Raw genomic sequence first — 21,204 nt, 5'->3', positions numbered from 1 at the left:
TAAAACTTTGGCGTAATAAGCCGAATGAGAGTAGGTATTTATTTATCACTATTTTCAATCCTATCTTATTCCTTTTCAGTTTCTCACATTTGCTGAACGACTCGCCAATGTGAACATTAATGTCATCCACCGAATCGACAGAACTGGAGCTTACGCTGAGGTTTGATCCCGACAGTTTCTCTCCGTCTGACTGAGCTCCACTGTTTTTATCTGACTGCAGGTTTTTGCTCTCTTCACAGGAGGTAGAGACTTACTTTTCAGAGGGCCTAACAAAATGGAGAGACCTCAATTTAACGGAGCATTTCAGTGAGTAACAAATCACACATCACCTTTTTTAGGTTCACTATGCTTTGCAAAGCTATCAGGACTCCTATTGTTGTGTTACAAACACACCATCCCCAGTGAAACATCTTTTTTTTTAAATTAAAAAAGAAAACAGTTTTGCGCTTGGATTAGGTAGTTTTTCAGCCAATGAAAACATCTTTATCGCATCACGAGTCATGTAATTAACAGGAAGTTACTTATGGCAAAAACGATGAAAAAGAGGACAGGAAGTAACAAGAGGACGATAATGGTTTGTTTTTGTTTTTTGGGAAGTTGTGTGTCATTCCAACATGTTGAATCCAAAGCTCTCCTGTAATATGGCAGACTACAATTTCCACAAAACACAGCATTGTCTGAATAAGACATAGATTTCTCCTCTGATGTCTGAGGGATAGATGAGCGCCATGGCAGGATTATGAATGCATTTCATGTAACTATTTATTGCATCCATCACTGCCATCATTTTGAATGACTTTATGTCACGAACAAGGTTATACACGCATGATTTTAATTTAATTTCTTACTTAATTGAAACACTGCAATTGCTAAATTGTGTTTTTATCTTTGTTTTTGTTTTTTTTCTCGACATTGGAATATAGAAAAATATTTGTGCACATTTGTAATGGAAAAGCAACTAGTGATGTCTCTCTCTCTCTCTCTCTCTCTCTATTTTTTCTTCTTCTCAGCTACATTTTTAAAAGAGGTGTCCAACAAGAGCCAGTCCTTCAACATGCTGGTTTTCCACCAGAAGTCCATAGTGGAAAGCCTGAAAACTCACCTGGCAGTCAAGAACAGTTTGGCCTACCAGCCCCTACTAGAGTAAGTTTTCCACCCTCCCAATCCAACATTTTATCAGGTGTATTTAAGTTCCACATACCAACATTTTAACCTTTTTTTAATCAATTGTTATTCCTTCTCTCCAGTCTGGTGGTGCAGCTGGCCAGAGACCTCCAGACCGACTTTTATCCCCACTTCCCCGACTTTTTCCTCCTCCTCACTTCCCTGCTGGACACCAAGGACACGGAGGTGCTGGAGTGGGCTTTCACCTGCCTCTCCTACCTCTACAAGTACCTGTGGAGGCTCATGGTGAAGGACATGACCAACATTTACAGGTGATGATTTATCCTCTCACAATTTAATCGCGTGACAAATTAAAATGAATCGTTTTCATTTAATGTTGTTCAAAAGTTGGCATTTTGAGGAAATTAAAGTTTGCACAATCTGCCACTTTAACCTGTCTTCCCTGTCTAAGCTGAATCGTTATTATTTTTTTGAAATGCAATTTTGGGCATAATACATTTTAAATTATTGTTTTAATTATTGTTTATTTATTTTGGTTATTTAATATTCTTTCTAGTTCCAGTGTTAAATTAAAGTTTTGTTTGACCTTTGAGTCACTATACTATATTATTTCAGTTCAAAATGGTCTCAAAATGACAATATTCTCATTTATTTCTTTCCCCGACTTTCCTATTTAACCCTTGTTCTAAAAGCAATGTGTGTGTTTCTGCAGCAGCCTTTAGGGATTATTGTTTGCAAATTTAAGCAGCTGACTTTACTGTTTTAAAGCGACGCCTTCCTTCCACAGTCTTTACAGCACGCTGCTGGCACACAAGAAAGAGCACATCCGCAACTTTGCGGCCGAAAGCTTCTCTTTCTTGATGAGAAAGGTGGGTCACTTTACAATTCACAAATACCGTGTAGTTCTCTTTCTCTTTAAGTACACGTTTATTATTATGTTGTTGTTTTTTTTTGACAGGTTCCAGATCTCGACGCTTTGCTGAATCACATGTTCTCAGACCTGGCCCAGCACCCTGACAAGGTGAAGGGCGCGGGCCAGCTGCTCTTCGAGATGTGCAAAGGCGTCCGGAAGATGTTCCACTCCTGCGCCGCCACAGTAAGTCACGTTTTTGTAGCTTCCTTTCTTGCATTTGAGACGAGAAAATCCTAAACAGGTTTTCGTCGCATTCTGCGTCATGATCCCGAGAAGGCCTTGATGTGACATAATGTGGATTAAATAGAACATAACAGCATGTGATAAATGCATTGATCTGTGATTTTATCCATAGAGCTACATTAGGACTCATATTTTTACCCTCTTTAGGCTCTTCCTGTTGCGTGGCGGAAGCTCGGCCCCACAACCAGCCGGGGCGTCTCTCTGCCTTGGAATGCCGTCAGGGACGCTCTGGATCACATGGTCCAGGCAGCTGCCAGCTATGTAGACAAGGAGCACTTCCTGGTTCTGTGGGAGTCGCTGCAGGTCACACCGTCGTTGCAAAGAGAAACCCACTCAATGTTTTAGAGCAGGAGGTTGTGATTCACGTGTCCTCCTGTCTCAGGTCAGTGTGGAGGAGCTGTCGGAGGCTGCCGGGAAAACGGATGAGGCAGCGGAGCAGCTGGAGAGGCTGCTGTTTGTTCTCCACACCCTGGTGTCCCACAGGGGCGGAGCTAAAGTCACCAACCCGGAGACAGTCTGCGAGGTTACTGAGCGTTCAGATTGGTTGGCTTATAAGCAGAGCTGGGCGATGTAGCTTCAAAATATAACCAACATTTTTTTTATTTATTTATTTATTTTTGCTTTCTTTTCTTACAAAAATTACTTAAAAAGGACAGAAAATATTTTCAAAAAGTGGCTTTTGTTTCTATCATCCCTTCTGTCAGCTGAAGTATTCCAGCTACACCCCAAGAATTTTGGTTTAACTGAGAATTTAGTCTTAATATTAGCAGAACACAAACAATTTTTTAGTGTTTTATAANTTTTTCTTCTTCTCAGCTACATTTTTAAAAGAGGTGTCCAACAAGAGCCAGTCCTTCAACATGCTGGTTTTCCACCAGAAGTCCATAGTGGAAAGCCTGAAAACTCACCTGGCAGTCAAGAACAGTTTGGCCTACCAGCCCCTACTAGAGTAAGTTTTCCACCCTCCCAATCCAACATTTTATCAGGTGTATTTAAGTTCCACATACCAACATTTTAACCTTTTTTTAATCAATTGTTATTCCTTCTCTCCAGTCTGGTGGTGCAGCTGGCCAGAGACCTCCAGACCGACTTTTATCCCCACTTCCCCGACTTTTTCCTCCTCCTCACTTCCCTGCTGGACACCAAGGACACGGAGGTGCTGGAGTGGGCTTTCACCTGCCTCTCCTACCTCTACAAGTACCTGTGGAGGCTCATGGTGAAGGACATGACCAACATTTACAGGTGATGATTTATCCTCTCACAATTTAATCGCGTGACAAATTAAAATGAATCGTTTTCATTTAATGTTGTTCAAAAGTTGGCATTTTGAGGAAATTAAAGTTTGCACAACCTGCCACTTTAGCCTGTCTTCCCTGTCTAAGCTGAATCGTTATTATTTTTTTTAAATGCAATTTTGGGCATAATACATTTTTAATTATTGTTTGTTTATTTTGGTTATTTAATATTCTTTCTAGTTCCAGTGTTAAATTAAAGTTTTGTTTGACCTTTGAGTCACTGTACTATATTATTTTAGTTCAAAATGGTCTCAAAATGACAATATTCTCATTTCTTTCTTTCCCCCTGACTTTCCTATTTAACCCTTGTTCTAAAAGCAATGTGTGTGTTTCTGCAGCAGCCTTTAGGGTTTATTGTTTGCAAATTTAAGCAGCTGACTTTACTGTTTTAAAGCGACGCCTTCCTTCCACAGTCTTTACAGCACGCTGCTGGCACACAAGAAAGAGCACATCCGCAACTTTGCGGCCGAAAGCTTCTCTTTCTTGATGAGAAAGGTGGGTCACTTTACAATTCACAAATACCGTGTAGTTCTCTTTCTCTTTAAGTACACGTTTATTATTATGTTGTTGTTTTTTTTTGACAGGTTCCAGATCTCGACGCTTTGCTGAATCACATGTTCTCAGACCTGGCCCAGCACCCTGACAAGGTGAAGGGCGCGGGCCAGCTGCTCTTCGAGATGTGCAAAGGCGTCCGGAAGATGTTCCACTCCTGCGCCGCCACAGTAAGTCACGTTTTTGTAGCTTCCTTTGTCACATTTGAGACGAGAAAGTCCTAAACAGGTTTTCGTCGCATTCTGCGTCATGATCCCGAGAAGGCCTTGATGTGACATAATGTGGATTAAATAGAACATAACAGCATGTGATAAATGCATTGATCTGTGATTTTATCCATAGAGCTACATTAGGACTCATATTTTTACCCTCTTTAGGCTCTTCCTGTTGCGTGGCGGAAGCTCGGCCCCACAACCAGCCGGGGCGTCTCTCTGCCTTGGAATGCCGTCAGGGACGCTCTGGATCACATGGTCCAGGCGGCTGCCAGCTATGTAGACAAGGAGCACTTCCTGGTTCTGTGGGAGTCGCTGCAGGTCACACCGTCGTTGCAAAGAGAAACCCACTCAATGTTTTAGAGCAGAAGGTTGTGATTCACGTGTCCTCCTGTCTCAGGTCAGTGTGGAGGAGCTGTCGGAGGCTGCCGGGAAAACGGATGAGGCAGCGGAGCAGCTGGAGAGGCTGCTGTTTGTTCTCCACACCCTGGTGTCCCACAGGGGCGGAGCTAAAGTCACCAACCCGGAGACAGTCTGCGAGGTTACTGAGCGTTCAGATTGGTTGGCTTATAAGCAGAGCTGGGCGATGTAGCTTCAAAATATAACCAACATTTTTTTTATTTATTTATTTATTTTTGCTTTCTTTTCTTACAAAAATTACTTAAAAAGGACAGAAAATATTTTCAAAAAGTGGCTTTTGTTTCTATCATCCCTTCTGTCAGCTGAAGTATTCCAGCTACACCACAAGAATTTTGGTTTAACTGAGAATTTAGTCTTAATATTAGCAGAACACAAACAATTTTTTAGTGTTTTATAAGTCCTAAAATTAGGACTTATAAAACACTATAAGTGAGACAAATCTTTTTGTTTGTCTCAAAACAAAAAGATTATGTTTTGAGACATAATCTTCTAGAATTATCCATATCTGATGTGACCAGCGTAGTCCGTGCGATTCTTTCTTACACGTAGACTCAGTCGTTTGCGTGATTGCTTCAAATCCTGCTGCTGAAAATGAGGATTAAAAGACTTAATTTTCCTAATATTCCCACTTTATTCTGGTAATGGGTAAAACTTTATTCTCATACGACTATTCTTGTAATATTATGACTTTATTCTTGGAATTTAAAAAAAAATCTGTTTTAACCATAATATTTTGTCAGAAAGTTGATCTGACTTCAAAGTCCAAATAAACAGAATTTGTAAAACACGCTTGTCAAACAAGATGGCCGCCCTGGGTGGGCTGACATCACTTTGAACTGTGGAAACCCACTGAGTGCACAGCTGCAAAAAAAAAATCCAGAATTTCCAATAATTAAATCTTCAAAACCCCAAAATTTGATTAACTGATAAATTTGATTAATCAGCAGAATCGATTAATCGGCCAGCCCTACTTATAAGGTCTTAAAATGTCTCCCTTCCAAACCATGAAGGTAAAACTTTCTGTCTGTTTCTTGGCCTGTCTGATGCTCAGATGTGCGTGCGGCTGATAGACAGCTCCTCCCTGTCGGCCTCCTGCTCCCGCCTCCTCCTCCAGATCGTTTCCTCTCTGCTGCTGGGGGAGAACCTCCGCCTGCCCAGCGCGCTCATCCTACAAACGGTCCAAAAGGTGCAGCTGCAAACCTAAAACCTCAGTGTTCCTGTCCCCTCGTTCTGTCTTAAAATCTGCTTCATCTGCTCACCAGATATTCGGCGGCAGGCTGCAGCAGGATCTGATCCTGGAGTTCACCAAGGAGATGTTCACCATGAACCAGTTTGAACAGGTGGGTTTCCGCTGGTTTCCTGCACGCTCTCTTGTGTTTCCCGTCCCCTCTCTCTCTTACGGACGGCATCCTCTCCCAGCTCTTCCTCCCCAGCCTGCTGCACTTCGCCGCCGGGTTGCTAGGACGCGGAGACGCCCCGTCGCGGCACGGCGCTCTCCATGCGCTGGTCGATCTGATCCTGGCCAAAGCCCCGCCCCCCACCGACGGCTCCATGGCCTTTGAAACCTACCCGCTTCTGTTCACCGGTCAGATCACCAGGTGAGATATTACTTCCAGAAGCTTCTCACTGTCCCATCAGGATTTTATATATTTGTAAAAACCGAAGCCCAGGTTGTACGTCGAGGTCGTTCTTGTCCTGTATTTAGCTCAGTTAATCTTCTAATCTCTGACTAACTTTACTGTCCCTAAAGAAAATGATTCCCACAACATAAATAGTTAAACATGATTAATTGTCAGCTAAGTTAGTAATTGATTAATCAGATTAATAATGATTATTCATCAGCTAATTTGTTAATCAATTTAATTGGATTAATCTTGATTAATCGTCAACTAATTTCATCATTGGTTAATTGTTATCTGTTAACTTTGTCACATGGAATCCTAGTAAAACACATGTTAAAGTCAATGTTTTTTTTGTTTTTTTTTGTTGTTAGCAGCAAGGAGTCGGACCAGCAGACGGTTCCAGAGCTGGTTCTGTCCCTGATCAGACTCCCAGAGGAGCGCCCCGTCTCTGACCTGTCGCTGCCCTGGGCCGCCCTGGTTCTGCTGCCGCACCTCAGGTAAAACAACGAAACCTGTCGCGACAAGCAGTTGGTCAATTACAATTTACAATTAATCGCATAATAAATTAAACGAGCTCAATAATTTCCATTCTGACGACTGATATGTTTTGAAGGGCAGTTTTGTTTACAGATGGTTTTGGTTGTGTGTGGTATTTGTTTTTAATTCCATTTGTAGTTGTTGGTTGTTGTGTTTTTATTTTTTCATATTTAAAATATCTTCCAGGTCCATACCAGTGTTGAGTGTTCTTTACAAAATGAAAATGTATTAGTCTTACGAGGGCAAACTTGCTTTATTATGCCATTATCATTATGTTACTTGGAAATGGTCTCAGAACAACAATATTATCGTTTATCGCAATAATTGCTGGGAGATTGTATCATCTAGCAAAATGTATAGTTGTGACAGACCTAGAAACAACTCAAATCTCACACAGCAGCTTTCATCTAGTGGGAGAATCTTCCATATTGTCACAGTTTTATCCAGTTTTACTACTTGTGTCTCTCTTTTTGATTTTTGTTTTGTTTTTTTAGACCTCTGTCTTCGGCTGCAGTCCTCCCTTCTGTAGCAGCTTTTCTAAATCACCTTCTCCAGGACATTGAGGAGGAGAAAATGGGAAAAGGTATGAGGGCATGCCAGCGTCTTCCCTGGCAAGCTGGGCTGTATAATCCGGTAGAAAGATGTTTTCACGCCGTCGTGAAAAGTAGCGCAAAGGTTTTTACATGAGAACCCAGTGGAGATTAATGTTTAGCTAATCATTTCGTCTTTAAATCTCGAATCCTGTTGTGAGATGTAAACAAAGCCTGAATGTGTTTTCTTCTTCCAGCTGCTGTGTTTGTAGCCAGACAGGCTCTGAGCTGCCTCCTCTCATTGGACAGCTCTGCCCAGCTGCTCTCCGTGTTGCCTGTGGACAAGGTCCACTCTGTCCTGCGGTAGGCGCAGCCTCTGTTTTGTAATAATTTTATACATGATATTTCTCTTTAACGTCGTCCCCGTCGCTCCTGCAGGCGGTTTCCCACAGACATGTCGGCTCTGCTGCTGGGAGACCTGTACTACACCCGCCTGTCGCTCAGCGGTGCATCGGAGCATCTGTCCCACGCTGCCTTGCTGGAGATCTATGACAAACTGCACTCCAATCTCTCCTCAAACATTTCCAAGGTTTGTTTCCACCTAAACAAAAAATATTCTGACTAATTTTTACAACGGTGCAAAAAAAAAAAACAAACTATCAAGTTGTAATTAATTGTTGATTAATTGTTTATTAGATTAAAATTAGTGCCAATAATAACTAATAACGCCCGCTTAAACCTTCTTTTAGTGTTGTAATTTGGCCGCCACCCATCAGGTGGCGCCACTGGTCATCCTTAAGCGGAGCCAGATACAGAATTAAAAATGGCGGAGCTATCCCATAACAGAAATGAGAAACAGTCGAAACGGAGTCCGTTGTAGGAAGGAAAATGCACTTTATGCGGTTGTGTTTTGAAATATAAACACTCAACAAGTTCCTTGAGTTAAAACATTAATAGCGCTCATTTAGTCGTGCTATATGGCGAAGCGGTTTCAACTTCTCAACCAAAAATTATTGCTCTGCTATAAAGGCGATAAAGCCAGCGCTCCTCTTCTCAGGCGGTACTTGAACATCTCTCTGTTCATGGGAGATTTAGTGTTTCATATATTTTATTTATTTAATTTTTTATTTTTCTATTCAGCAAAATAAAAAGTTTCTGTTTTGTTGCAAATATGCAATCACATGAGATAACCACAATTAAATGTTTAGTCAGTATTTAACACAACTGACACTAAAATGTGTATATAATGTGCTTTTTTTAAAAATTCAGCATTATAAAATATGTAACCCTTCATGTTATGGAAAGACAGTCAACCCTCTTGATACAAGAGAAAACTCAGGTTTTAAGAAAATGGCCATTTTACCAATTAGTCAAGATCAATCAATTTTAGATAAACAGGGAATAGGGAGCTTGCTTCCCTATTTGCAACAATTAATTAATTAATTAATTAATTAATTTCCACCTGCAGATCCGCCTGCTGACGCTGAGGATCTTCTCCCAGTTTGAGGCTGAGCTCCCTCCACACAGCGAGGTATTGCTGCTGATCGACTCGCGTCTCCTCGTTGCGCTGGTGCTAAGGTGTCGGTAACCTTTTTCATTTTTCTCTCTTCAGGATGAGGAGAGTGCGGAGGCGCAGTCGGTGTTCGCCGTCTGCCTGTTGGCCGAGCTGGTCCCAGCGTCGGTGCAGGACTACAGGGAGAAGCTGCTCCACCTGCAGAAGCTGAGGCACGACCTGGTGCAGCGCAGCCTGCCGCGGGGGCCGCCCGCCACCTTCCAGCAGGTACCCGCTGCCATCACCACCTACAGTAGCAACATTTAATTTCCCTTTGGGATCAATAAAGTATTTTTGAATTGAATTATTCATGTTGGGGGTGGGAAACAACTAAACAAGTAATGTTTGTGCTTTTCTTCTCAGTTTTTCTACATTTAAGGGAGTCTCACCTTGGGATTGGGAATTTTGACTTATTGTTGTCACAATAAATTCCAGTTAAACTTAAGATCTCAAAAACTGTCCTTATTGTCAAGATTGATGGGTCTTTTTCCCATTTGTTCAATGAAAGCATTAATAAATAAATGTCAATAAATTTAAAAATAAAGTCACCATCTGTAGTTTAGTGATGCCTTACATCACTCTTCTTTATGTGACTGGTGTCCTAAAGAGGCATGTTACTAGTGGGAATGTTTATCAAGAGCAGTGTTTGTGTTTGTGGGGTTATAATTACTGTGACACATCCTTTTTTTACAGTAACGTAAAAATAGATGTAAGTAGTTCTTATGATCACAATAGTACCGTAGAATATCATCATAAAACTCCTTGGTGATTCAGTAAAGCATAGAGATATGTAACCTGTCAAAAAAAAACAAAAAAAAAAACATGAAGAAAGACATCAAAAATGTTTCTTGAATTAACATTCTAATAGGTCTGATATGGCAGCATACTGTTTTCCTCCCTTCAGGTCCCTCTGAGGTATCTCATTGCCATGCTGTTTGTTAACTTCAGGCCGCTGTGGGATGCAGTCATTGAACTTGTGGTGTGAGTACGACCGAATTTATACTTCTATCCGTCGCTGCGCTACCGAGCGCTGCGTCTGCGGTTTTACTGTGAAGCTGCTGTGCTGGTCTGAGCTCAGTAGGCGGCTGTGGTTTTTCTAAATCACTCATTTCTTTGTCCTTCTTTCAGGAGCCATGCCAGAGGAATGGAGAACAAGGACTTCTGGGGGGTTTATTATGAACATCTGGAGATGGTGGCAGAGCTGGCAGGTAAGGAGGGCGGCATTCACGACCCCCTGGAGAAATATTCACACTGCCAAAGCTGCAAACTGCAATGAAAATAAATATTTATTTATTTTATTTGTTGCCTGACAAAAAGTAGCACAAAATGTATGTGGAAGGAAGGAAATATTTAAGAAAATTTGTAAAGAAAAATAGGAAGAAAATGTCACTGAATATTCAAATGGATACACCATTCACATGCATAAACATAGTGGTGGCAGCATTATGCTATGGGGATGCTACTTTTATTTTTCTTACAGAAAGCTGGGTTCACCTTCCAGCAGGACAGTGGCTATAGACGCACAGAGCTATAATGGGTTAGAGCAAAGCAAATCTAATCGGTAAAATGGTCTAGTTAAAGTCAAGGTCTGAATCCAGTTGGTGTGGCAAGGATTTTGTCGTTTTTCAAAATGGCTCAAGCTTGGTCGGATTGAGTGAAGCGCATCTGTGAACTGCAGTTTTCACATCCTGCTTCAGTACTGCAGTTGGGTTTACATCTGGACTTTGACTAGGCCACTCCAATACAGGAATACATTTTCATCTGAAGCTTTGTGTTGTAGCTCTGATTGGATGTTTAAGGTTGTTGTCCTGGTGGAATGTCAACTTCAGCCTCAGGCCTTTTCAGGCCTTAAACTCTCTTTTTTCCAGAATTTCCCTCCGAAAATCATCCCCACAGCATGATGCTGCCACCGCCTTATCTGAGAGCTGAGCTGCTGTGTTTTAGTATATTTGATGTTGGCCAAAAAGTATTTTACTCAGGGGTGTCCAGAAATATAAATACAGATTTTTATTCGTGAATAGATCAAAGTTTTCCTCCCACTTCATAATTATTCACTTATGTTTAGGTGATCTATCTGAAAATCTTTATAAAAATCTCTACAGAGAAGGAGTTGGGCGTGATCGACGAAGACGACGACAACGAAGTAGAAGAAGAGTCGGCCCCCCAAGCCGAGCCCGGCTGCGACGTCATCGAAAGCGGGGACGTGGGCGTGCTGTTCCTGGATCAGCTCCGGCTGACCTCCGACCCTGACGAGAGAACCGACTTCCCTAACTTCCGCGACCTGCTGTGGCGAGCCATGGTGCAGTTCCCGGACCGGGTGGAGCCCCGGAGCCGAGAGCTGAGCCCCCTGCTGCTCCGCTTCGTCAGGTCGGTGGAACGCCACAACCGGGCGATTGTTTCTCACACTCCGGAGCGAGTTCCCGATAGTGACGCTCATTTCTTCCACAGGAATGAGTTTTATCCCGCCGACATGCTGGTCGCACCCACTCAGGACCTGAGGAAAAGAAGCGAAGCGGTCCATGAGGGGTTAGAGGGGGAAGTAGAAGAAGAAGAACAAGAGGAGGAGGATGAAGAGGAGGAGGAGGATACCAAGGATCAGAGGAAGACGCTTCCGAGGAAAGCTGCCGCAAAGTAAGAACCCAGAATTCCATGTGAGCTTAGGATCCAGAAGTGAAGCTTTTTCATGGAATGAGCGTTCTCTCTCTTGCAGACAGCTGATAACACATCTGAAGGTGTTCACCAAATTCACCAACCCTCGGGCTCTGTATCTGGAGAGCAGCCTCAGTGAGCTCTACAACCAGGTACCCAACACATTACTGTAGGACTGAAACGATCAATCAGATTCATCGCGATTAATCATCATAGGACTGCAACTAGCGATTATTTTTTGACGATTAATCGGATTAAAAAAAAATTAACCAATTCTACAGATTTTTAAAATAGACACTTTATGGCCTTTCTTATACAATATAAGAAATACATGAAAAGATGCAAATAAACAAATAATGCAGTTCTTTTATTGACAACAAAAATTAACATTCTACTGACTAATGGTGAAACTAAAACGAAGCGACATTTTTGTTTGTAAAAATCTGTTTTGGGGAACATATTTTTTTTTATAAACAAAGCTGTTTTTTTTTTATTAAATGCAAAATGTATATCTATATTTTTTACAATTTTGGCTTAATTATTGTGCTGAATATGTTGGATTTTTTTCAGCAAATTACTTTTTTTTTTTAAATTTCTATACTCCAGTTAGTAGGTTGCTTAATTATTTGAAATTTTTTTGAATAATCAATTAATCTCAATTAAAGCAATTAATCATTCCAGCCCTATTATTTTAGAAATAGATTAATAGTTAACACCCAACATAGTTTTAGCTTCACCTGGTTCAATTTCTGTAAAAAAAAAAATTAAAACAAATCCTCTATTTAAGCAGCTTTTGCTAATCAATTATTTTTCAGTTAATCTAAAAAAGAATCAACAGATTATCCCTGGACTGTATTAATGCTGAGTCAGGCAAAAAGGGCTGAATTTTCCACATGTTGAAGCATTTTTTAGCGACATATGCATCAGGCATTCACTGAAGGAATGCCATGTTGTTCCATTTTAGGCAAAAAAAAATGTTTTCGGTATTGGCAGATAGAATTTGTCAAATTTTTCACAGGTGAACGCTCAACCCACAAATGAATTTTATTTAAAGAAAAAAAAAACAACAACCTTTTTTTCTATTAAATAGTGCTTTAGCATTAGCTTTAATGCCAAAACGTATAACATCAATGAAACAGTTAGCTAAACACTTTATATGTGGAATCATTTTGTTTGCTCACACACTTTCTCTTGTCTTATCACTGAGCTGATTTCTCCTTCTTGTCTTTTTGCCCTCAGCTGCTCTGCCATCAGGACCAGCAGATCCAGTGTGTGGCGCTGGAGTGTGTCCTGACCTACAAAGACCCCAACATCGTCCCCTATAAGTAAGGAACTTCTCTTTGGCTGTTTTCCTGGTTTCCATCTCTGATAGCTTGCTGCTCTCATCATCTGCGTCTATGGTTACGGACGCAGGAATGTCCACTCTGACTGAATTGCTGCTGCTAACTGACTTTTTGGCCACTGCTTGTAGCTATCAAGCTATCCTTTTACTTCACACTGAACCAGGCTGCAGACAGGAGAGCAGTTCAAGGCTAATTTAGCTTTCGCTACGGTCACCTACTGCCAGCATAGGAAAAAGAGAAGCAGCAAATAAAAGGCTCTTTTACCTGCCGATACCAGCTGTTTGGCTTGTTCCTGCTTCATGCTGGGTAATTGCTTTCTGCATCTTTCGGAACTTTAGCGTTTGCGTGTGTGTGTGTGTGTGCGCAGGGAGAATCTTGAGCGGCTGCTGGATGACAGACACTTCAAAGAGGAGATCGTCCATTTCAACATTTCTGAGGAAACGGGAGTAGTTGACGCTTCCCACAGAAGCAGACTGATTCCACTGCTCATGAGGTGAGACATGCAGAGTGTCTACTCTTAATAAAAATACATTGGAGTTCCACTGCAGGATTTATATATGAAAAGTACTTTTTTTAAAAATGCACGAAAAAAATAACAACCAATTTTGACATTACAGAGACATTCGAGCGTCACCCCAGTCCGCCCTGGTCCCATTGTAAAAACGCTCACGTCCTTAAGTCAATTTTTTTCAAGTTGGCTTTTTTTTTTTTTTTTAGTTAAAAGATTTTGTGCACAGAAGTGCACAAAATCTTCAGTATTATTTGCATAAAAGGAGATACAAAAAAACAAAATAACAGTGGCCCAAGTATCAGGCCCTGATGGACTCCACATGTCAACAGTGCAAAGGAGCGTCTGACATTATTTTTGTCAGTGATCTGAACCACTCCAGAACCACATCATGTTCTAAGTGAGGTTTCAAAGTGTCCGAATCAGCTCTGATCGAGCTACAAGCTAGCTTTAGAAAGAGTAAATTTTATTTTTTAAAGCAAAACAAGAAGAACTGACAAGATATTGCTTTACAGGTGTGAAAAACTATATTAAAAATGAGTGTGATTGGTTTACAGATGCGACTGGCTGTAAAAATAAAATCTGTGTGTGTGTGTGTGTGTGCGTGCGTGCGTGCATGCCAGGATCCTGTTTGGCCGTCTGCGCAGTAAAGCCGGCAGTAAGTTCCAGGGAAAGGCGAGTGCCGCCACGCGGTCCGCCATCATTCTGCGATTCCTGGCGGGGAGCCAATCAGAGGAGCTGGGGATGTTCATCGACCTGCTTCTGGAGCCTCTGTGCCATTACAGCCAAGGTGAGCTTCTGAGAACATACTGCTAGCATGTTACTGTACTGTGTAGCAACTGTTTTATTAGAGTATAGCTTAAAGTAAAAATACCTGGCTGTTAAATACAAGAGTAAACATAATATCCATTTGGCAGATGTTTAATACTGCATATTTTGGTATCGATCTCATACCAAGTAAATACAGGGCCAATATCAATACTGATACTTTTTTTATTGTTTAAGTTTAATATATCCTCAAACTTCTGACCTTTGCAACAGTGTATTAGGGCCATTGTACATAGAATAACAAAAACAAAAATGAAGATTACATTTCCGTCAAAAAAATCTGAAATTTTCTAGAAAAACTATGAAATTTCTGAGTTTGAAAATCCGAAAATTTGCTTGAAAAAAAAAAAAAAACTCAGAAATTTTTGGATTAATCGCAGAAATTTTCTAGAAAAACGGGGAAAGTTTGACTTTTGAATGTTTCCCTGTTTTTTTTTTTTTCCCCAACAGAATTTCTGAAATTAATCTAAAAAAAATGTAAGTATTTTTATGGCCCCAATAAACCATCGTCCCAGGAGGTGTTTTTTTTTTTTTTCCAACTTCTTAACTAAATAATTCAAAGTTTATAGGTGTCTACAAAATACTTTGAGAACATATTAACATGATAAAATGTATGCATGTTTTTCTAAGTAAAAAAAAAAAACTAATAAAAATACAAAATCTTTTTTGAGGTGGAGTTGAGAAACAGCAGTACAAAAATAAAATAAAATTCCAAAACAGAATCTGAAACTAAAGCATCGATCTCACCACACTAGTATCGCTACTGATACGGACTCTGTATGTGTCCGCCCATCTCTACTGTTTGGTCCTCAGGATCCTGCCTGGAAGCGGTGGAAAGGGCCATAGCTGACACCAACATGGCCGCCGTCCTTCCTCTGGGCCGTCAGCACAGCCTGCTGAACATCATCAACGTTGTCCTGCACAAGCTGGGTCACCTCATCAACATGTACCTGCCCAAAGTACTGCAGATCCTGCTGTGCGTCACCGCCTCCTTGTCCACCATCTTGGGCAAAAGACAGCAGGTAAGAAAGCTCTTTTTGTCTTAGTTTTCTCCGTTTCCACACAGTACGCTCTTAAAAACCTTCATCTTTCTTCTCCCAGCTTCGAGCAGGATGTTTTAACCCCCTGAAGAACCTGAGGAGACTCGGTATCCTCAGGATCCAGGACTTCTTCGACGCGTTCGACTCGTACGCCTTCACCCCAGATGAGATCGACGGCGTTTTCCAGGCTGTCGTCTGGCCTCAGGTGCGCTTCGATTTATTTATAAAAAATTTTTTAACCTCTGTCACATTTATCCCGCTCCAAACTTCAGCGTTTTGCTAACGAGTTTAGACGTTCGTGTTCAGGTGTGCCGCCTCCCCACGGAGAGCCCCTACTCCCCCACACCGCTGCTCAAGCTCATCCACGTGTGGTGCAAGAACTCCAGGTCAGGCTCCCTCAGGAGCATTAATCTAGAATGTCTTTTTAATTATTATTAATCAGGAATTGTTGGTGAACATTTAAGAGCCTCACTGTGTGTGTGCTTTAGGTATTTCCCCCTCCTAGCCAAGCAGAGGCCGGACCACCCAGAGTGCGACGTCCTCCTAAACGTCTTTGCCCTCCTGTCTGCCAAAAACGCATCCCCGGCCACCGTCGCCATGGTGATGGATATGATAGAGTCTCTGGCAACAGCCAAAGATTTTGTCACCTCCGAAGAAGAGTCTGAGGTCGTCGTGAATGGCTGCGTGTTCCCGCAGCCTCCAGAGGGCGCCGTCATCACAGAAGGTTCAGAACTAGTCCCTTAGAAGCTCCTTAATTTTGCGTTGTCCAAGCGGAATATTCACTTTGTTTTTATATTTTCTATTTCTCCAGAATCCTTACCTCAGGGCTCCAGACTGCTGCTGCCTCACATCACCACCTTGCTGCAGTATTTCAGCGGAGTGGTTCGCAACCCGGACAGACTCAAGAAGAAGAAATTCCGAGCTCAGGTAGCCAAAGAGCTCAACATCCTCTCCAAGTGAGTTTGTTTAATCTGTTTCCTCTCGAGCCTTTTTTTTAGTTTCTCGGTGTTCAAAATGGATTGCATAAAAAAATATATTTTTTTTTTTTCTCTCTGTCAGGGTGAGTCGCTTTGTGAGCGACAAGGAGCAGAGCTCGATGCTCATCAACCTTTTGCTTCCTTACCTCCTGAGAGGCAACAACTCTCAGGTGAGACTTCCAACACTGCTTGTCTCGATATGCGTAGACAGGCTGTTTTGTCATGTTACTTCCATTAAAATGTTTGTTTTTGTTGCTAAATATGGTGGCGGCAACATCATGGTGTGGAGAAAAGAGAAAAGACTAGTTCTATATGTTGGTCTACCACTGCAAAACCCAATGTTTGAAGTTTTACTTACCTGAAATGCAACAATGTAGCATTCTTTGAACACTTGATCCTCTGTAGCAAAGGTTCACCTTTATCAAAAAAAAAATCCTAACATCGACATGTGAAAAGCTCAACCCTTTTTCTTCACTTAACAACGATAAAGTGCAGAGACTAATCTGTTGATTTTTTTTTTTTTTTTTAGATAAACCGGTTAATAATTTGATAGTAAATGTCTTAATAGGAGATTATCACAAAATTTGAACTGGGTGAAGCTAAAACTGCCACTAGTGGAGTTCTGGATAGAACATATTTTCACACTAAGAAGGTTTTTCATCTTAAATGTAAATATTTTTTTTGCACTGAGTGTGATGTTGTTTCAGCAAAAGAGTTTAATTGGTTACTAAATAAGTTGACGGCTGTCTCGGCGATCGATTAATCACAATTAATCGCTTTAGCTCTAGTTGTATAGAGTTTTTTTCTTAAAGGGTGTGATGTGTTTGTCCCAGGAGACAGAGCTGGACCTCCTGGCCACCATCCAGAACCTGTTGCGGCAGAGCGACCAGCCCTCCGCCTTCCTGCAGCCACTCGGAAAACTCTTCGCCGTCATTCACAAGAAGTTACCCAGGCAGGCTCTCACCACCGTTTACCAGGTATCCTTTAACAAATTCAATGAAGTTTGGCTAGAAATATATTAACAACTGATTCATTTTTCTGTTTCTTGCCTTGCTTAGTCTTCATGTTAACGTCTGATATTGGTATATCGGTAACGTGTTCTCTTCTCTGGTGCCAGACTCTCTCGGATCTGGACCCTTCGCTCACATACATCACAGATTTAGCGACAAAGGTGAGCTTTTCTACCCGTTATCGTGAGCTGAGGAGTATCGAAGCTGGTCTAAATGCGTAAACCTTTTCCAGCTGAACGCATTCGACAGCCGCCACCTGGATGAGATCCACTTTGACGTGCGGCTGACGGCTTTCCAAGAGGCGACAAAGCGGGTCAAAGACATGCAAACTTTGGATCTGGACTACATCAACGTCCTCATATACAACTGCTTCCACACATATGAGGTTCATGCAGGACATCACTCCAGTCTAAATCTAAAATCACACTTCCCGTCGTGATCAAGCTGATCACCGTTAAGCTGGACGTGATTCTTTTATTCCTTAAACGCAGATCGGCGACATGTCGCTGGGAGACAACGCCACCCTGTGCGTGTCGGCAGTGATCAGCCAGGTGGCGGCCGTCGGCGCTGGGGTGCAGATCTACAGAGATCTGATACAACACACCATCCTGGACGCCGTCCACAAGGGGCTCCACAGCAAGACCGAGGTACAAGAACTCGCATCCAGTTCATTTCTTTAGTGGTTCCCAAGCTTTTTTTTAACAACAGAATGCTAAAAAAGTCAAATGCGCATTTGGATTTAGTCCTCCTGAGACGGACATTTTAATCTGGATTGGACAGATTTCACCTATTAGGATTACTTTTCAAGTCCTGACACAGATTCTCAGTTTTATTTTGGTCTGGACTTTAACAAGACCTTTCAAACTATTCAAAAATAGGACAGATTTGTGGATAGTTGTATTTACGGCTGTGAATACATTTCCGAAGGATTTCTCAACAGATATTTATGTGTGTCTTTAATTCTCAACCGTGCCATTGATGCTTTTTACATGGTTTGTTCGGCTGCTTCAAATCCCTGGAAATGGTTGAATTTCATTTAGCTTTTTCCAAGGACTGGAAAGTCCTTGATTTCTATATAAAGTCATTGAAAGTTCTTGATGTTTAAACTGATATCTAACGCTTGATTAAAGTCTAAATTTTCATAATCCTAATAAAAAAAATATACATACATTTTTTTAATTTTTTTTTTATCTCTAATACACGGTGTTTGAAGATGCTTGAAAAGTGTTTGAATTTTACTGTGGGAAAAGTGTTCAAACCTTCATTTTGCTACATTTTTCATCTTGTAACTGAGATGATCTTACATTATATCATGCCTGCTGCCTCTTCTGCAGCTCCAGCCCTGAATCCAATCTCTCTTTCTCTCTTTCCGTGTGTTTTTGTTTTGTTTTCCAGAGCGTCCAGCATGAATACACCTCCGTCCTGGCCTGTCTGGTGAAGAACTTCCCCACTAAGAAAGAGTTCAGAGACCTGGTGCAGCTGACGGACTACAACGACCCGGAGTCGGACTTCTTTGAGCACATGAAGCACATCCAGGTATTAGACGGACCCGTACTCCTCCTCCTGAATGTCCCACGTTTGGGCCATTGAACCGACCTGTGAGTGTGTGCGTTTCGCTCAGATCCACCGTCGAGCCCGCGCTCTCAGGAGGTTTGCCAAACAGCTGACCGAGGGCGCCGTGGCGATGACCCCACGCTCACTTCAGAACTACATCATGCCGTACGCCATGACCGCCCTGCTGGACGAGAAGATGCTGAAGGTGACGGCAGAGAATAAACGAGGTTTTCTTACAGGTGATTTTTTTTTTTTTTATTTTCCCTTAACACTCTCGTCCACTTTTCACACCGCAGCATGAGAACATGATGACCGCCTCAGTGGAGGTGGTGGGGGCGGTGTGCCGCAAGCTGACCTGGTCCAAATACCTGTACTACCTGAAGCACTTCGTCCACATCCTGCAGACGGCGCAGGCTGAGCAGAAACTGGCCGTCAGGTAGGGAGCTGGACGACCGAGAGCTGTTTTTTCCTGGCTCATTTCAGGGGATTTATTTGTTTGCTCCCCGTTTGCAGTTTGCTGGTCACTGTGCTGGAGGCCTTCCATTTCGACCATCAGACCCTCAGCAGAGAGATGGAGGCTGCCAGAGCCAGAGAAGGTGAGAGGAGGAGCGGCAAAGATCCGATCTGTAAACAGACTGGAGCGTTTTCTGGTCTGGAGGAGCATGGAGGAGATGCACTTTGTTCCTGTTCCTCAGCATTCTTTTTTAAGTCCATCTGTCCATCCATCAGATTGTCCATCCGTCCATCCATCTTTCAATTTGTAACTCCACCTTCTATTTTTCCATCCATCCATCCATGTTTTTTTCCTGTCTATCCATCCATTCTTCCCTCAGTCCATTGTCTGTCCATCCAATTCATCGATGTATTTCATCATTATTTCATCCAAAAACCACCTGGCATAAATTCTATTAAACCTTTATCTACCTGTTGTAATTCCATATCAAAGTTTTTTTGTTTTTTTTTTATAATAAATGTCTCAACTATTTCTGCCCAGCCGAGAGCGCGGCAGCGATGGATGTCGAAGACGAGGCAGGGGCCATAGAGTTGGACACCAGCGACGATGAAGAAGCCATGGAGACCGACGACAAGGCAGCTTCCGCCAGCGTCCCCATGGAAACCGAATCTGCCGCACGAGCGGCGGCGTCAAGAATCCCAGCTAAGGCAGCTCCTACAGCGCCGCCTGTGTCCAGCGGCTTGCCCCAAAGCAGAGAGGAGCTGGAGTCCCTGATGGCTGCCATCCACAAGACGGTGAACGACAGCGTGCTGCCCCGCCTCAACAAGTGCCTCACTGCAAAGGTAGAGAGCAGGAACTGGATCAGGAAACGCTCCCCAGCAGCAACGAAAGCTCAGATTATTATTTCTCGCTTCAGGTGAAGCGTGACGAGGAGCACAAAGCGGTGAAGTCCAAAGACGTGAAGGATGAGGAGGTGGTGCGCATTCCCATCGCGTTCGCCATGGTCAAGCTCATGCAGACTCTGCCTCCTCACATCATGGAGGCCAACCTCCCGGGGTAGGTCAGGTTTTTCCCTTAAAAATCAGGGAGGTTTTCCTGACATGTGGGTGACTAACAGCGTCGGCTTTCTTCTTTATTTCCAGCATCTTGATCAAGGTTTGTGTCCTGCTGAGAAACCGCTTCCAGGAGATCCGCGACGTAGCAAGAGGAACGCTGGTGAAGATCTTGCAGACTCTGGGCTGCAGGTACCTGCAGTATCTGCTCAAAGAGATGCAGGGCGTTCTGGTCAAAGGCTACCAGGTAGGAGAACATGCAACGCATGCAGATATTAGCATGTAATAGTCTGTTTGTTACATTAAAATCATTGATTTAGAGTTTGTGTGATTGACCAACACAAAGTGGCACGTGATCGGGAAGTTATGAAAAGAATACATATCGTTTTGCTTTGTTTTTTTTTTTTTTTTTTTTTTACAAAATCACCAACAAGGGTAGGGTATAGGCTACAATCTCTTCTAGCTTTGTGTATCTAAAGATGGACATTTTCTCCATTCTTCTCAGTGAAATTCCTCAAGCTCAATAAGATTGAATATCAATTATAAAGCCTTGCCACAGATTCTCAATTTTTCATTTAGAAGCAACAATACTATTGTTTTACCTCAGGAAGAGTTCAGAAATCAATATCTGTTGAAATAACCAGGAGGTTTTCAACAGGGTTCTGTGCAGTGCTCTCTTCATTTTTTCCAGAGCTGTATATAGCCTAGTTGTGCTAGTTGCTAATAAGCAACTAGCACTCTGTGAAATAGATTGAACATCAGTCTATTTGAGTACCTGCTTTGTGATA

The 21,204-nt window shown here is 42.2% G+C and overlaps 1 protein-coding gene across 1 annotated transcript in view; it reads left to right on the top strand.

Moving 5' to 3' along the window:
- utp20 (UTP20 small subunit processome component) overlaps window positions 1-21,204 on the top strand; it is a 30,108-nt gene that overhangs the window by 314 nt on the left and 8,590 nt on the right. The window contains exons 2-43 of the mRNA XM_007577424.2: window positions 80-160; window positions 240-306; window positions 1,011-1,143; window positions 1,248-1,436; window positions 1,913-1,994; window positions 2,084-2,221; window positions 2,429-2,584; window positions 2,664-2,804; window positions 5,812-5,946; window positions 6,023-6,100; window positions 6,180-6,358; window positions 6,754-6,879; window positions 7,414-7,502; window positions 7,707-7,812; window positions 7,888-8,038; window positions 8,918-8,980; window positions 9,062-9,229; window positions 9,906-9,982; window positions 10,130-10,209; window positions 11,104-11,368; window positions 11,450-11,632; window positions 11,712-11,802; window positions 12,890-12,975; window positions 13,361-13,486; window positions 14,125-14,291; window positions 15,143-15,351; window positions 15,431-15,574; window positions 15,676-15,755; window positions 15,858-16,093; window positions 16,181-16,325; window positions 16,429-16,516; window positions 17,180-17,323; window positions 17,464-17,517; window positions 17,589-17,741; window positions 17,848-18,003; window positions 18,752-18,892; window positions 18,978-19,115; window positions 19,207-19,346; window positions 19,424-19,506; window positions 19,905-20,206; window positions 20,281-20,420; window positions 20,507-20,663. Of these exons, the coding sequence (XP_007577486.1) occupies window positions 80-160; window positions 240-306; window positions 1,011-1,143; window positions 1,248-1,436; window positions 1,913-1,994; window positions 2,084-2,221; window positions 2,429-2,584; window positions 2,664-2,804; window positions 5,812-5,946; window positions 6,023-6,100; window positions 6,180-6,358; window positions 6,754-6,879; window positions 7,414-7,502; window positions 7,707-7,812; window positions 7,888-8,038; window positions 8,918-8,980; window positions 9,062-9,229; window positions 9,906-9,982; window positions 10,130-10,209; window positions 11,104-11,368; window positions 11,450-11,632; window positions 11,712-11,802; window positions 12,890-12,975; window positions 13,361-13,486; window positions 14,125-14,291; window positions 15,143-15,351; window positions 15,431-15,574; window positions 15,676-15,755; window positions 15,858-16,093; window positions 16,181-16,325; window positions 16,429-16,516; window positions 17,180-17,323; window positions 17,464-17,517; window positions 17,589-17,741; window positions 17,848-18,003; window positions 18,752-18,892; window positions 18,978-19,115; window positions 19,207-19,346; window positions 19,424-19,506; window positions 19,905-20,206; window positions 20,281-20,420; window positions 20,507-20,663 (5,667 nt within the window). The remainder of the gene's footprint in view (window positions 1-79; window positions 161-239; window positions 307-1,010; window positions 1,144-1,247; window positions 1,437-1,912; window positions 1,995-2,083; window positions 2,222-2,428; window positions 2,585-2,663; window positions 2,805-5,811; window positions 5,947-6,022; window positions 6,101-6,179; window positions 6,359-6,753; window positions 6,880-7,413; window positions 7,503-7,706; window positions 7,813-7,887; window positions 8,039-8,917; window positions 8,981-9,061; window positions 9,230-9,905; window positions 9,983-10,129; window positions 10,210-11,103; window positions 11,369-11,449; window positions 11,633-11,711; window positions 11,803-12,889; window positions 12,976-13,360; window positions 13,487-14,124; window positions 14,292-15,142; window positions 15,352-15,430; window positions 15,575-15,675; window positions 15,756-15,857; window positions 16,094-16,180; window positions 16,326-16,428; window positions 16,517-17,179; window positions 17,324-17,463; window positions 17,518-17,588; window positions 17,742-17,847; window positions 18,004-18,751; window positions 18,893-18,977; window positions 19,116-19,206; window positions 19,347-19,423; window positions 19,507-19,904; window positions 20,207-20,280; window positions 20,421-20,506; window positions 20,664-21,204) is intronic.

Source organism: Poecilia formosa, unplaced genomic scaffold (genome assembly GCF_000485575.1).
Source record: "Poecilia formosa unplaced genomic scaffold, Poecilia_formosa-5.1.2 Scaffold9, whole genome shotgun sequence".
Taxonomy (NCBI): domain Eukaryota; kingdom Metazoa; phylum Chordata; class Actinopteri; order Cyprinodontiformes; family Poeciliidae; genus Poecilia; species Poecilia formosa.
This window is presented reverse-complemented; position numbering and strand designations above follow the sequence as displayed.